Genomic DNA, 16,360 nt, shown 5'->3' with positions numbered 1-16,360 from the left:
TTCATTTTAGCGTTGGTGTAATATAAGTGAATTTCGTCAACGCATTTGCTTGATGGAAACCATCTTCGTTAATTGCAATAAAAGATGGTTTGAACTTGACTTCTTACAATTCAGTACTTTTTTGTTTCCTTCGAACTGTTGATTGATAAAATTGTACTAATGGAAATTACTTTCCTTAATCTTCAAACGTTCACTGTATAATGTTAAAATCTTGTCAAAGAGCCATAATTTACAGTAAGCAATGTTAAGCATTTAAAATTCGTTTAAAACTAAGTAAGGGACATTTTCAAATTCTTTCTGACGCCTCAGCACAGAAATAGAGAAACAAAATCAAGAAAACAAGCCCTTGCTCTTTACAGATTCTCAAAAAAAAAAAAAAACTTATAGTAAGATATTTTAGGTCCCGCCTTATCTGTTGATAATAACAGTATTCGATTACATGGCTTTACTTAAACCTCTCCGGGACTACAAAAGTTGTTTCTCGATGCTATGCGGGGTGTATTCTTAAAAGAAAAGCCCAGTAGTTTGTTTAGAGTGTCTCATAATACACTTGTCTTTCTCTGGCGTAGATCACCCATCGACAGACTTCCTTATTGTTCTATTCAGTTATTTCTTTGCGTTTTACCGACACGTGTAAATGAAATAACTTTATTAGTTTCAGACTCTACGTGCACTATCCTTTAAATTAATCGCGACACATATTTTTAGCCTCTCTTGACTTGAGCCTTTACTCGGTATTTTAAGACCTTTCGGCTGTTAAGGCTGCAGTGTACAAATAAACCTCTCTGACCGTGCGAGGTCTTTGTTATGGTTCAGTGTTGCACAGTATCTTATTGTCTTGCCTTATTGTGGTAGTACGTTGGTTTGGGTTCACCCTCTTGGCGCCACGTCGCTGCTTCTTTTAATTAAGACTACGCAGAGTGTGAACCAGTTAATAAACAGAACAAAAGATCGAATCTTGGAATGACTAAAGAACTTCGTGAAATTTTTATGAGTTACCAGTGGGGTGGTGATTGTGCATGGGACATAATCAGGAAAAGATTCGGTTGCATTGGGGTCGAATAGGCGTGGATATAATAAAGATCGACTTGAGAAAATGTTATGATCGTGTTAGTTAATCCCCGAAATGCCAAACAGTTTTGAATCTGTCCGAAATTTTGAGGACAGATTCTACAAAAGTGTGATGAATCTATGGCCTTAACCAATCGATGCAAATCTTATATCCGTTTTTGTATCACAAAATCGTTATTTTTTAAGCCAATAAAAAATTCCGCGGCCAAGTCGCTTGACAGCATTTAACTGAACTTGTGAAAGAAATGCGTTCAGCCCACGTTCGCATCATTAATAAAAATCATCAATTTTTCAAGACTCTCACAAATCTAACTAATGGAAAAATACCTTTATGAATAGATTTGAAATTAAGGGAAATAAAAATCACTTCCTTTGGGCTTTTAACGTCGCACAAAAGGCCCCCCGAGTGGCGTGAGAAGACTTCCAAATGCCCCAGCGGTTGTCCGTCAAAAGAAATCGGAGATGAGAAAAAGCAAAATTAATACTATTTTGAAACCTAGGGTCACTTTGTCACTAATTTCCTTGACCACACTAATAGAAAAATGCCCTCCATTCATAGATCATATATTTGTTTGCAATCTTATTTTTGACAGAAGAATATAAAACCTGAGTGACATATCACCGCACCACAAACCCCAAAGGAACGCAGCACTGACAACATCGATCGCAAGTAAACTCTTGAGCGCGTTCAACATGGAAAAGCTTGCATCACTAGTGATTTTTGCCACCTTCTTCGCTCTAACTTGTAAGTCTTCGTGACATTTTTTTATCTTCTTGTACAATTTTATTTTTATTTTTTAAACTTATTTTCAAATTTTAGTTCCTTTTCATTTTATAAAATTGTTTTAAAATGAAGATTTTTTTCTTAACGGACGTGAAATGTTCCTCCGTTATTTTATGCCCGTAAAGATTTTAAAGAGGTTGGATTTTAAGCGGCTTTTATATTTTGGTACAGTTCTATGCTTGTTTCCTCAGAAACGACAGATACATCATTTTATACAAATATATAAGCAATGGTGAAGATTAAATTATATTCTAGTTTTGGACTAATGCCAAAAAGTCTTAAATCAGCGAAAAAAATTCTTTATCTAACACAAGATAACCAAAGGACAAAAAGATTATATGAGTAAAAATCATCTTATCTCGTTTCACATCAGTTCTGGGCTTAGCATTAATATTCCCAATTCTGAACTATAATTCGCGATAACTGATTGCAATTCGTTTCTTTTTAGTACAATTTCTAACCCTTTCAAATTTAAGATGAATTTGACCGAGAACAGTTTTAAATTTGTTCATTTTAGTACGCTAGGTCTCTCTAACAACTGCGCAATATAATTGATAATTAAAAATTTAGAAACGTTTTTGACATCTCCGAATTTCTCTTTAGTTAAAGTTTTGAACACCACAGCTTTTTAAGTTGCTTAATTTCCTTTTGACATTTTTTTTTCAGGTTCATTCCCAAGCGAAAATAGAGGTAAGTCAAAAAATAAATCCTTCCGACATAAAAAAAAATATCACAAATATTTCAATAAGGGCACATTTTACCTGTGAGATAAGCCGAGGGATCATAATTTTTTTTATTTTACGACCAAAATAAATCTTCATTTTCTAAAAATTAAGTAAAAGTAAGAGATTAGGTTTACAAAACCACAAAAAAAGTTTTAAATTACCTTTTAATAATAAAAAAAACTAAAAAAAGTCTAAATATTTTCTTGACGAGAAAATCGGCCGTATCAGTGTAAAAGATACAAGAAGCTTTCGGCAAATAACCTACTAACTTTTCCTTTCGCAATTTCTCGAGCACAAAATTTAAGTTTTCTGTTGGCGGATTGTATGCCAAAAAGTATGACGAGATGAAATTTGTCTATTTCTATTGAAAGAAACCAAATTTTTATGCTGTTGATAGCGTCCTTTTTGCTTTGTTTTCACGCGCGCGTGAAGTTTATTGTGCCACCGGCCACATTTGTCTCTGAAAGAAAATTCGAAAACTGAATGGATTGCTAACAGTCAACGTAAAACTCTCAAAACCCTTTTTTTGAAAAAAATATAAATAAACATTGAAGCTGTGTTATATGGTACATTCAGCTTGTCCTTGATATTTCTTAGAATTTTTCAATAAAGTAGTTTAATCTTTCCAAGCTATAACAAACCCACGCCGAAAGATAGTTTGGTGTTTTCTCGTTGTTTGTCTTTTGAATTAAAAACGATTTACGATTTGACAGTTGATAAGTTTTTGTAATATTGCACAGCTTATTTGTGTCAAATAAAAATTACTTAGGCAAAGAGAAATATTCTTTGGGTAATCTCGTTTGAAGGTAATGTCTCTATCGGAATAGTAATTCAGTTCCATTGACATCTATATGACGCGCAAGATAATTTCATTTCGCTTTTATCACCGATACCTGACTGCTGTCTGTTTTTCAAAAAGTTAGAAAGCGTTATATAATCGAAGTACGTTTTACAGCAAGTAGTTTGGACAGGCTTTTCATTTCCAACTACAAATTCAAAGGCAACGGAAATTGAATGTATTGAAAAAATATGTGATTGAAGCGGCTCAAAAAAACCTCGACAAACTTTGTGCTAAGCTATTGTTCTGATGACGCTGTTGCTATTAGCAACGCATAACGCGAGGGTTTGAGTTTAGAAGTAGACAATTACCACACTACTTTCTAACAATAGTATGTAATAATAAAGGTAGAATTGAAGGCGACATCTCAATAATTCATTGTTTTCCATGCTGTTCCATTTAAGTCTGGAACCAAAATGATTTGGCGGCAGAAAATCAACGAACACAAAGGGCTGCAAAGTACATTACTTTTTATGTTGCCTTAATGTAGTTTTTAATATTTCTAACAAATAAATCCTATTGAATTTCTTTGATTAGTTGTTGATTACTTTCATCTTGAAAATTGAAGCTCGTATTTTTATTTTGAAATGGGTTGCCGCACAAAAGTAAAATCGAACGATTCAAAGTTTTCGGCATTTCTAAAAGCAAATCAAAATTACTTTCATTTCCTTACTTGTTAAACGTTTATCAAGTAATCAAAAAAGCTAAATTTTCTTCTTATCGACTGCTTGAAACAAATTAAAATTATTCTGAATGTGAGCGAAATTTCCGTTAGAAGGGTAAATACTTCAAAACATCGAAATTTATTTTCCATGGTATCGAAATTTTGTCTTGATAATTAAGCATATTGCGTTCAGTGTTTTCCGTATTTTAATGATTTTAGATTATAAAACTTTAATTACTTAGCCGACCTGTCGATCATAAAATTACCTTGCAAGAGAATTAAAGGTTTTTTTTTACGATGAGAAATTTCATGTAGCTGATTTCTTAGTATTGTCCTAAACAACTCTGTCGAAAGCCCCGGTATTTGTTATAAACTATTTTTTTTTTCAAGTAGTGATGTATATGATTTCAACATGCACATGTCTCACTCTCTAAACAAACTCTCTCGGCAAGAAATTATTTTTAGTTTTATGTATAGCTTTTGTCTGGCCCGAATCTTTTATTCCGACGTTTCCTGACAGAAATTAACTGGACATTTTCAAGCCTGTCAAATACGATCGATAGCTAGAAATAAAATGAGAAAGTTAATCCTCAGTCTGCGATCTCTTTTGTGGCGACTTTTTATTTGTATTTAATTACTTACAAATTTCAAATGCGGCTAAAGACGTTAGGAATTGAGTTATTTTTACTCCGTTTCGTATAATAAAAGCTTTTTCAGCCCGATATACGACTTCACTTTGAGTTCTGGTGGTCTTAAGGAGAACTGTTTTAAAAGGCTGGAATAGAAAAACAGAGTCTTACTAAACTGTTTTTTGTTAAATAAGCAGATGTTATTAACATGAAGTCTTAAATTTTTCTGCTGACTTCAATTTTTCCGTTTCGAGTAAAACAAGCTAATGTTTTCTTCTAATGATTAGTTTTTTCCCTTCCAGTCGATTATATCAGTGGTATTTCTATGCTAACCATCGCTTAGATGTTATAATTTTCTTTCTTTTCTTTTTTCTCGCTAGAGTTTCGGATTTTCATTTTTATTTTAGTCGTCGTCTACGGTTTACGGTTCACGTATTATTTTCTCATTCAATTAAAATTTGATCTGACCGCTAAGATCGATTGAATTCTCATTCGTTTTCTTGGTAATAAGAGAACGCGCCAAAAAATATCACTCTGTATTTTTTTTTTTAAAGGGGAAGTTAGACGAGTCCTGCGAACTAGAGACGCTCATAGGTTAGATTTTTCTTCGCACTGTGTCGACGAAAGCCGCAGTTAACACACCCCTCTGTAACAGACCTGGTGACACCTGATTTTCCACCAGGTTTGCAACCAAAATCGACCAGGGAAGTAAAAAATCCACCAGGTTGATTACTTACTTTTTGTATGCAATAAACTTAGCGGGGTAATCGTGCACAATTTTCCGCACCGATGTCGCCTAACGGCTGTAGATGACACCGTCGTTTTTTCGCATTGTACGTAAACAACTGAAGTAATATACCGTAGAATTCCGGTTATAAGCCCTGGGCTTATACAACTTCGTAAGGGGTTTTGGGTGGGCTTATAAGCGGAGGGGCTTATATCCGGGAGGGCTTATAAGCGGAATGAAAAAAACGTTTCAAAACGAGCCACGGGAGTGTTGATGACAATACGTTTTTAAGTTAAAAGCACATAATAAAGCAACATTTAGCCCTATTCAGTACTGTCATCTGGTAGAGGGGGGCTTATATCCGGGGGGGCTTATAACCGGATGTATTTTTTTGTTTTCAGGATGATGGGCCTATAACCGGGGGGCTTATAAGCGGGGGGGCTTATAACCGGAATTCTACGGTAGTCTTTGTATCCTGCTCTTAGACGGAGAAAAGTGGCAAAGGAAAAACAGAATCGAATAAAGGCATCGGACTTAATTTCTCTTATAACAAGTCCTTTTAGGCTTTCGCGTTATACGGCAAACGGGCCGTTTTGCGATCCCCGAGCGTTCTTTGTATCGAACAGTGCATTACAGCCACTAGATCCGCAATGGGTCAAATTTAGCAAATCATTGTCACAATGAGCCAATGAGTATAATCATACTATTGACACTGTCAGTTTGCACTTGGACTTGAAGCAGTCGTGTTATATTCCTGAAATCCTCTGAAATTCTCGCACGTTTTTGTCCATCAGAGATCATACACGGCACGAAATGCATGCAGAAGCGATGACGAATAGAAGAACAAATTCCGCCGACCGCCTTATGATATAAGGCGATGGACTGACTTTGTCGCCTTAAAATGATTCCTTTAGATGCATGTTACTTTTACAGTTCTTAGCAGGCCTGTAGGCAGGATTTAAAACGACAGTTCTTCAGAGCGCCAAAGATCTGAAAGATGCAACCGTGTGAATGCCGAAGATGTAAGCTACTACTGGGGGTCCAGCTAGGGGGCATGCCTCCCCGGGAAATTTGGAAAATTAGACAGGCCGAAATCAAATTTTGTGCGTTTTGAAGGGAGTTTCATAGGCAACTAGGTAGCTTAAAGTAAACTTAAAAAACACGATTATTTCTAGTCCTTTTCAGTTAAAATCAAAGCTCCTTATTTTTGGAAGGGGAACGCGCTTCACCAGGCAACCAACCTTGCGCTTGACGGATTACACCACCAAAACATACATTTACGACTTAAATTCCTAAACCGCGTGTTGAAGGATATTCAGACAGATATTCGATATGTTTCAAAAACAAATTGGGAGAACGTTTCGCGGGATCATTTTCTCGACTCCCTAGTCCCTAGTTTGAACGTCTCTCAAGCCCTGCTAATCTGACTACAAGTTTAATTACTTTTCCAGAAGGTAAATGACATAAATATTTATTATCAAAAGAGCCTAGCCTAGCACCAAGACACAGATCCAGAGGTTGTCTCGCACGGGCGCGCCTAGACTGTCCACAGCCCTCTATTTTTTCGTGTTTTTTCGATCGATGAGCGCGCGGTGAGAACGGCGAGAGAACTGGACGCCAGCGCAAAACCGAAGAAGCATTTCTTCTATTTTTCCTTCGCTCGCTTCGCTCGCTTTCCCCCACCCCCCTCCCCCCGCGCACTCGCGCTTCGCGCTCGCTTCGTTTGCTTTTTTGCGTTGAAAAATCGAGAGGCTGTGGACAGTCTAGGGCGCGCCTAAATTTAAACGGTCCGTTTACCATTAAAATTGCAAAATGTTAAAAATGCCGGCCCTTATTCGTTGATCCATTTTCAGTAGGTTATAGCATAAAGACGTCAAAATAGAAAACCGTTTGCTTATATCTTTTACAGGTCGAATAAATTGTCTCTTTTTTTCGGATTAAGCGAGCAATTACAAATACGTTTTAATGACTGCAGTCATCGGCATCAATAGTTTAATGCAGGCGAAAGCTACACAAAGTAATATTTAGACAGTACTTACAATTTGAGGCAGCTTAATTAAAATTTACCGTCATACGCCACTTGAATGATCTTGAATGTACTTGAATAACTTGCGTATTTTTTACATCACATTGTGCTGGCGGGCTGCAAAGTTTAACACGATATTTTTTACATCAAACGCCTCTCAAACTGCTCAAGGCTACTAAATCGACGAAAACAGGCCGTTTAATACTCACCAAGAATTATTTCGGTCAGGCTGATTATCCTCTGCGTAGTTATTCGATAAAACGCTGTAGAAAGCCGGGTCAAAAATACTTCCACACATTTGTTTTGGGCCGCGCGCGCTGTTCAAATCGCTCTGAATCATTCACAAGCTCGTATTACATACAGAAAAGGAAACAGATCTGTTTTGTCTCTTCAGTGACGTGCTTGACAACGGAACAAGCGACAAAAACAATAGAAAAAAAGTTAACAATTACCTTTTGCTATATTTACATCAAGTTATAGTCAATTATTAAATTATCTTTTTGCCGCACGTCGTTTTCTTCTGTTTATTAAAGCCAGCAGAAAGATTTTGGTTGATTTTTCCTGACCAGGTAAACAAAATTCTTCACCAGGGAGAAATAAAATTGACCAGGGATTTTTCAGATATTCACCAGGGACCAGGGAGGTCAAATTTCCACCAGGGAGGGCAAAATAACCCACCAGGTCGGGTTTCACCAGGTCTGTTACAGAGGGGTGTGTTAACAGAATAGAAGTTCAGCCATTATCATTCAACAATAAATTGGCGTTTCTCTACAAATAAGCTTGATCTTAGACGATCTGTCTTGATCTTCGATGTTATTTCTTTATTTTTACTGAACACATGTACGGCGCAAATTTCTGCATGTATGTCAAAGATATACCATACTTAAAGAACGCACTTTACTTCGCTTTAGAATCTGCGGACTTCACGCAAACATTTTGGTGAGGTCTTCTTATACGTCTTCCCTAACAACGGAACGTAAACAACCACCCATAAATTTCCAATGGAACGTGGAACAAGGGCGCAATAATCTATTGAACTACTCAATTTTTTTGGTTTAAAATGCAAATCTTCACCGTATAGAAAATTGCTTTAGCGTCATGCGAAAGCTGATCAGCTAAGTTAATAATATCTTTTTTTATTTTCCATTCGATACCAGTTCATAATGTATCCGTAACCTATAATAAGCTGACAGGTTAACGTAAAGTAACTATAAATATAAATATTAACCAGATATATGAGGTAACCTTATCCTTTCACTCCGAAGAATACCAAATGTTAGAATTTATAAAAAAAATCTCAAATTTTATTGCGCAAAATATCGTAAAACAAACACCACAGACCCTCCAAAGATACTAAAGAAGGGCTTCCATCAAGTCGTTACAAACTAGGGTTTTATGTGCAGACCTTAAAGTTATTTTAAGAGAACTCGGAAACAGAAAAATTAACCACATCACATGAAAGAACAACTTAGTAGCTTTTATTTGAATGGTTGCACGATAGGGTTTCTTCCATTTAAGACAAAAAGTTAGAACCCTGTAGGGTACAATGCAATAAACAGCACCACATCAAAAGAACAGATCGGTGGCTAGACTTAAGGTTGAATTCGGAGTGTAAGGGTTAACTTTAATTTCTAACCGTAACCATTGTTCTTAGATTTGAAAAGAATGGATGAAAATGAATGGATGGAACAAGCACTACGTTAGTACAAAAATTAACTCTGCATATATAACTTTTATTTCCTCCGTTATTATTGTTTTCTTTTCTCTCCTTTTTTTTCTGATTGAGAGGATAAGATAGGCTCCGCGTCCCCAGGGCATATTTTAAAATGTATATCATTTAACCTATAAGAAGGCGCCTCGTATAAACATTACGTTTTATAACGTCATTGCTAGGATTTCTTTATTTCAAGTTTTTAAAAAGATGCCCATTAAGTGTTTTGACAACAATCATTAAATCAAATAATCATAGTCGCAGGCTTAGAAGTTAACACAATAAACTGCTAATATCACTTTAATAATAATTATTATCAATGCACTACAAGCAAGTCGACTGGTGTGATAGCTTTGTAGCTGGCTTGACGTAGCGCCGCTTAGTTCTCAGAACATAGTAAAAGAAATGAATGACAGTCAATAATGAAAAACTATTAATTCCTGAGATTTGGACAGAAAAGCTTTGTATCAAATTACCATGTATGACAGTGAAAAGATTTATATCAAACTGTGTATGACAGTGAAACTGCAGTGGCACGTGGAACACTCTCGTTGGTTTACTTCCATTTACCTTGCTCCCTTTTGATATGTTAAATTGAAACACAGTAGAAATATATGAAATTTATAAGTCTTGATACTTATTTACAGGAGAGCAAGCTCAAGACGACGAACTTGGTAAGTTGGTAAATCTTTTTTGTCCAGTAGTTCAGGGAAGAAATGAGATTTTGAAACTCAGGAATCATTGCTGCTATTTCTCGTCACATAACAAACGGTTCTAGATAAATGGAGCCAAAATGTCAAAACTGAAGCTAAAAATTGATTGATGAGTGCTGACAACAAACTAAACTGCAACAATAAAAGAACAATATCATTTTTCTAGTTACTTCGTAAAGACTGGGCGCCAACTCAGTGCTCAAGGATATCTGAGATCAGTTGGGATAAATATCAGTGGAATTCTGTTAGAGAACTTACTTTAGGTTTTTTTCCCGTTTTTTAAAGGAGTATAAAAATAAGTGAACTTCGGAGAACGTAAATGCTTTAAAACTCCAATATATATTAAAATTTGTCATCTGTTACATGCTGGTTTTCATTTCATTAGTTACCCGTAATCAAGTGATCTGTGATGAACTTGGCCTGTTGAAGCATTATCATGTGGATTTGAAAACCAGTCACATTAATTGTACACCACTAACCCAGAAACGTGAGTAGAAGTTTTTATTATTAAAATTTCTTAGCTGATTGTTTATCTGGGTGGTAACGCAATGCTTCTTCAGAGGGGGACTGGGGATACATATCAAATACATTCTTTTTAATTTATTTTTTGTTTCTGATTTTTATTCACAGGCGCCTCCAACCTGCTTGCAAGAGAATTTAAGAAGAGAGGTAGTTATGTTTTTCAATGAATTCCTCTGTTTTCCTTGATTTCAGAAATGACAAGCAGCCTCATGCTTAATTGTTCTTATCACAGTGGATCTGCTGATTTACTTGAAATGCCTAAAAACGTTACAGTGTTATACGAAAATAAAAAAAAAAAAGCTTCAAAATCACGGTCACACTAACTCATCCCCACAACTTAACCATCAAGTATTTACAACTTAACTTTTTACAAACAGCTACAAACGCAACAGTTCTTGTTTTAAAGAAAACTTTAGCTTGTCCAAACAGTCCCAGAACTGGGAGAATTATCTGACCTTTTATATTCATTTTCAATCCAAACTTTCGTATATACTGACCATTCCTTGTTTTTTTTTTCTTACTTTTTTGTAGAATTTGATTACGAGATGAATCGTTATGGTAAGATATATTTGAGATATAGAGGATAATACGTGGTTGCGCGGCGAACGAGTGAGATATCGGTTTTGAAGACGAGAAGATAAATTTCATATATCCAAGCAACCATGTATTATTCTGTTTATTATACAAACCTACTAATTACGATGTTTTTGACGATTTTCCGAAGATTTCCGACCATTTTCCGGAGATTTCCGAAGATTTTCAAAATGTTGTCCGAAGGTCGTACGAATGATTCCCAACATTTTGCGAACTTTTCCGAAATTACCCAAGATTGCCGAGGAAGATCTGAAGATATTTCGACTTAATATCGATAAACTTTGGCTCATTGAGCATTGAAACATGCCAAACTCTGCAAGCTGATTGGTCAAAAATGATATCACACATGTGTGATACCATTTTTCTCGATTTGCTACCACTCGCTATACCACTGCAGTTGATATAATAAACTTCTATCAATGTTATTAATTGAGGCTTTCAGTGCCAAGATAGAAATATACATTTCCCCTACATTTCTTTTAATGTTAGCTCAGGTGGTACATCAAGTCTATATCCTCTAGTTGATGCTTTCCTTTCTTCTCGTCACCTGCCTGCTTCATACTGTATTAATACTGTATGGAGAAATTATGACGGAATCCCCCAGGACTTCAAGTATTTATTGGACAACATTGTGTACCAAAGTTATTTACATCTAATTGCAAACTTGTTTTACTCTTTCAAATTTCTTATCAAAAGGAATCATTCCTAACAACACCAAACATCGAAACCAAATTTCGAAGTTTCACTGAATTCCACTGACGATTTTACAAAATTACTACACGTCAGATCTTACCTATAGTTTACATGGTTCTTGTGAACTTTGAAATCTATTTTCTCAGGCTCTGATAAAAAAAATATTGGTGGTGTTATCGCGGATAATTACTTACATCTTTAGCTTTAAAAAATATTTTTACTCGATTGGTATTCGATTTTTGTCCAACTAAATTAATATAACTTGATTTCCTGATAAAATCCGTCTTAAACCTGATCACTTCTGCTTCTTAACTTTCTTGCAGACCGCGATTTTAGCGCCTGCTGCAGCCCGGACTGCGATTGGTTGCTTGATTACTTGGAAATCGACTCCACCGTGGTGAAATGCCTGGATCGCAAATAAAGTCATTTTTTCCCAAAAAATATTTAATGATACAAAACAAGAACACTAAGCGACGCCGTGGATCTTGCAACTTTATCATGTAACTAGTAACAAATATCTGCACATTGAGGGTGTCTATTGTAGTAAGATATAATTATTGAAATCATGTTGTACAAAACTATCACTTGAAAATTAAATAAACTATATCACGGTGAACTGAGGACTCGTCTTGTGTTTTAATTCTTTCGAGGTGGTTAGCGTTATAAATAGGGGTTAAGAACCATACTTGAGAAAGTGGAAGTGGCTGCTAGATTACGAACCTTTTACAAAACACCTTACTCTCGCAATTTTTTTTCCGGCGATATAAAATAACATGAGCGGTGTTTACTTAAGGTTTGAGAATAATTCCCATATGCTTTGGTTTTGCATTACTTCGTTCATTGATTGGTTTATAAAAATCTCCCGCCACTTTCTCATCCAATCAGAAGTAAAACCAAAACAATCGTGACTCGCTCGCGCACGTTTTCCCGCGCTTCGCACCGGCTTCATGTATTCAGTACAGTACTTCGTGTTTTGATTGGAACATTGGGTTATTTGTGACCTTTGTGATCGGCCAGAGTGATTACTTTTGTATCGGTTTTACAACACTAAATTGAAAACTGCTCTGTATCGAAATAAAATCAAAACACTCAGTTTTCGATTTATAGCACACGCATTTGGCATCTAAGTTTTCAACAGAAAAAGGCTAATTCTTAGAATACTCGGCTTGACGCGTGGCCTAATGGTTAGTGCGCTCTCGGTCACTGTGTTGTGTTCTTGGGGAATATACTTTAAACTTCCTGAGATGAACAAGAATTCCATCGAGGAAGGAAATAGAAATACTCCTCGTCGCTTCGTGCTATGGAAACCGGGATAAGATCTGGCAGTGTTTGAGCCAGTTGCCTTGGAGCGACTTTAGCTTTAGACGCATGGACGCATTGCATGCCTAGACAACCAAAACGATTCTCCTCAATCATTTTATTTAAGAGAGTCTTGCAAATAATACTAAAAAAATCAATTTCAAGTTTTTATTTACTAAGCCACTACAGACAATAACGGGGACGAGAATTTTACTGTTTTTACAGTTTTACAGATGTTTTTCTAACATCTTCTACAATGAGTGTAAAAACAGAAGAAAATACATTGCGCTTTGCAAAAATACTACAGTGTCATAATGCCCTGTTGTTGTGCTTGTGCTTCTTTAAGTTTTCAGAGCTTCAGCGCAGAAAATCTTTCCCTCCACATGTTTTTTGGCAATCTCCAATTTTCTCAAAGTTGTTCTTGTTTCCTTCACATCCGCCATAGATGAACTCCTTGCATTTGCCTTCATTTCTGTCGTAGTAAAACCTCCTTAAATATGCCATGCAGCGGCCGACCTCTGGGTCCAGTTTACAGAAGTCGGGACGAGCTTTGGCCATGCCTACATGGATGTAAAAGCAGGCTTATATAAAACTTCGACACGGTTTTAAGCCTATTAATAGGACCTTTAGATTGTAGTACGAGTACGAGATTGAGTACGAGTATGACTTTCCAAACCTAGCCAATCTCGTACCGATAATGTTATTTTCAACTGGTCAGCAAAAAGAAGGAGCGAGGGCTCTGGGAACGTAATATAAATTAACCGAAATTCGAAAGTTGTACTCATACTCGATCTAGTTCTTGTAGCCTGATCTGAACGTCTCTTATAACAATCATGCAACGATTCGGGCTTATGTTATGGTGCGTTGGATTCGAGATTTTATAGTATAGTGCTGCCGGACTGCGCGGCTTTTTTTTTCTTGTGTTTTATATTTTCTAGCTGAGTGTGCCTTTTCCCAGGAGTAGGAAATGGGGTACTGTATTCCAAAATCCCTAGGGATTTCCTATAAAGTACTGACGTTCTTCCTAGGATGAGAAGTGATGCTCCTAATCGTTAAGTGCCACAAAAATCAGAGGCGGAGGAGCGTCTTGGAACGTTGGGGGGCTAAGACTGTCCCAAAAATACTTGGCAGGTTTTCATATTTGAAGCAACTTTTTTCCGTTCTAGAAACTTTTTGTTTTCTGAGCAGTTTTTAGACCGAAGATTATCGAAGATTCTCTTATTGTTGTTCTTATGCTCTTATGAACGATTCCGATCATTTTTCGAACTTTTCCGAAGATAAAGAAGTTTCCCGAATACTTCTAAGAAGTCACGAAGATGTTTGAACTCACTCACGAGACGGAATATCTTAAAAAAACAATTTTTCGCCTCGCTAGCGATATTTGCGGTGCCAAATCGTAGGGGTGCCGAGCCCCCCAAAATTTTTGTTTGGGGGGGGGGGCTACAGCCCCCTGCCCGCTGCTCCACCGCCTATGAAAATCACTTGTAAGCGAGTACGCTTACGTTATAACCTTAAGATGAGAAATGCAATCGTTTCTTGAGTTTTTAGTCACCTAATTAAAGATATCAAAGTTATGTTCGACAGCACCCCTTTTAAAAAAGCCAAACATTGCTCTACGTGTTTAACTATAAAGATGATTGCGAAAGCTGTCTCACGAAGAAACTGCCTGTTCGTTTTATTGCCAAACTTTGATTTTAGATACAAGCGCATAGCACCGGATTCTCTACGATATTTCGCACTAAAGCCTCTCTCTTTTAAGTTCTCGTCGGTGTTCGCCTCGTTCCTTTTTGGAGCGCACCTTAGTCGAAGCAATTGCTTAACAAGGTACTTAGCTAAAGATTGCAATTGACAGAGAAAAGCAAATGAAGACGTATAAATACAACCTCCTCCACATCTCCACACCCCCTCCCCCAAGAAAAACCTAAAATACCACATATGAAACTTTGTAAATGATTTTGATTTTAAACTTAAATCCTAAAAAATATTTATCAAAACATAGCTCACTCAAAAAATACTAGATCAGAGAAAGATTTAAACACAAAATAAAATTTATGCGCGTTTTACCCCCTGGAACTTTCAATTGCGTACTTTACTTTAATTTAAACTGATGTTAAAATGGGTAGTCTAGGAAGTAATATTATGGCAAAGTATATGCTGTACTGACTCCATTGTGTCCATTGACTAACAACTTAGTCATCGAAGCACCATTTTTCTAAAGCACGTGGCTTCTGTTCAGAGTGTGTGGGCAGTTTATCATTAAAATTTAGGAGCGGCTTACATAATGTAGGAAGATAATTGAAACGGAGTTTCATAACGGACTGAATTCATGACAGACTAAATAAGCGTGTACGTGTTGCCAATTGATTGTTCAAAAATAAAAATATAGCTGAAATTGCTCGATTAATTTTATCGAGCGAGAAATTTTGGCCCTCGTAGACATAACTTACCACAAGCAAAAGTAGAGAATATTGCCACCAACAACAGAACGACTGAGATCTTCATTATATCTCTCCTCGCAAACGTCGTGGTCATTTGGCTCAGTGATAGGCTACGAATAGAGACGCTAGAAACGGCACGTCTAGAATACATGGCTATTCATAACATTTAAATGGAGACGGTTCAGCTAATTACAATATAAACACAGCCTTTCAGGTGTTGTCAAATAAAAGCTAAATCGTTAATGACGCGATGAAAAAGTCCCCATATCCTTTTACATATCTACTTCAAAAAGTTTAATGAAACGCCAAAAAAGTTATATAGGAAAAAAAGGGGACAATTTTTATACGGTACAAAGGCGTTTCCAATATGTTAGATCATATGTTGTAGAATTAAAAATTGGCTGAATAAATATGTGTCACTAAAAGTGGCACCTACTTTTAACTTTAAAATTTGCATAATAAAGAATCAAATACTACACTTTCAAGAAATAGCCATTTTCGAATTACCCGCGCCTATGAAACCGCTGAATATACGTGAAGTCATTGTATATTTACGTCTTCACAGCGGTCAAACGCAAAAATGACGTCCCGTCCGGTCTTCGCCACCTCGAACTTTTGACTCGACTGGTGGGCAAACTTTAGTAAGAAATTGTTAAAGAAATAGTACGGTGAAAGAACAGTTTAAGCTGGGACACTCAGTGAAGATGAATTATCAAATTTCCAATCCATAAGCGGCGTATAAACCTTAACTTTCCAGGGACGGCGTTAACTTTTGGGTTTAAAGCGAAAGTTTGCGGAAAATTTTAGACTTTGTATGGAGAATTTTGGCGGGAATTGCAAAGTAACTGCGCATGCGCGCTGCGTTTGACCGCTGTGTGATTTACGTCAGGTCGTTGCAATAGCAAAATCTACAATGCACGTCGAAG

The 16,360-nt window shown here is 36.5% G+C and overlaps 2 protein-coding genes across 3 annotated transcripts; one reads left to right on the top strand and one right to left on the bottom strand.

The window, feature by feature from the left end:
* The first annotated feature begins 1,664 nt into the window (after nt 1-1,664).
* On the top strand, nt 1,665-12,317 carry LOC144645483 (uncharacterized). 2 transcript variants are annotated; one of them, XM_078505074.1, is made up of 8 exons: nt 1,665-1,816; nt 2,522-2,545; nt 9,119-9,163; nt 9,823-9,849; nt 10,274-10,375; nt 10,519-10,557; nt 10,942-10,968; nt 12,021-12,317. In XM_078505074.1, exons 1-8 carry the CDS (start codon nt 1,765-1,767, stop codon nt 12,116-12,118), a joined length of 414 nt encoding a protein of 137 aa, XP_078361200.1. In that variant the 5' UTR covers nt 1,665-1,764; the 3' UTR covers nt 12,119-12,317. The 2 variants fall into 2 exon arrangements, with proteins under 2 accessions (XP_078361200.1, XP_078361202.1); XM_078505076.1 differs by lacking the exon at nt 9,119-9,163.
* Nucleotides 12,318-13,150: 833 nt separating this feature from the next.
* LOC144645694 (kunitz-type serine protease inhibitor 2-like) lies at nt 13,151-15,574 on the bottom strand. Its single transcript, XM_078505246.1, has 2 exons — nt 15,444-15,574; nt 13,151-13,556 (listed from the first exon to the last, which is right to left on the bottom strand). The coding sequence occupies exons 1-2, from the start codon at nt 15,526-15,528 to the stop codon at nt 13,354-13,356; spliced, it is 288 nt and encodes a 95-aa protein (XP_078361372.1). The 5' UTR covers nt 15,529-15,574; the 3' UTR covers nt 13,151-13,353.
* Between the last annotated feature and the right edge of the window lie 786 nt (nt 15,575-16,360).

Source organism: Oculina patagonica, chromosome 3, assembly GCF_052425735.1.
Source record: "Oculina patagonica isolate OP01 chromosome 3, crgOcupat, whole genome shotgun sequence".
Taxonomy (NCBI): Eukaryota; Metazoa; Cnidaria; class Anthozoa; order Scleractinia; family Oculinidae; genus Oculina; species Oculina patagonica.
This window is presented reverse-complemented; position numbering and strand designations above follow the sequence as displayed.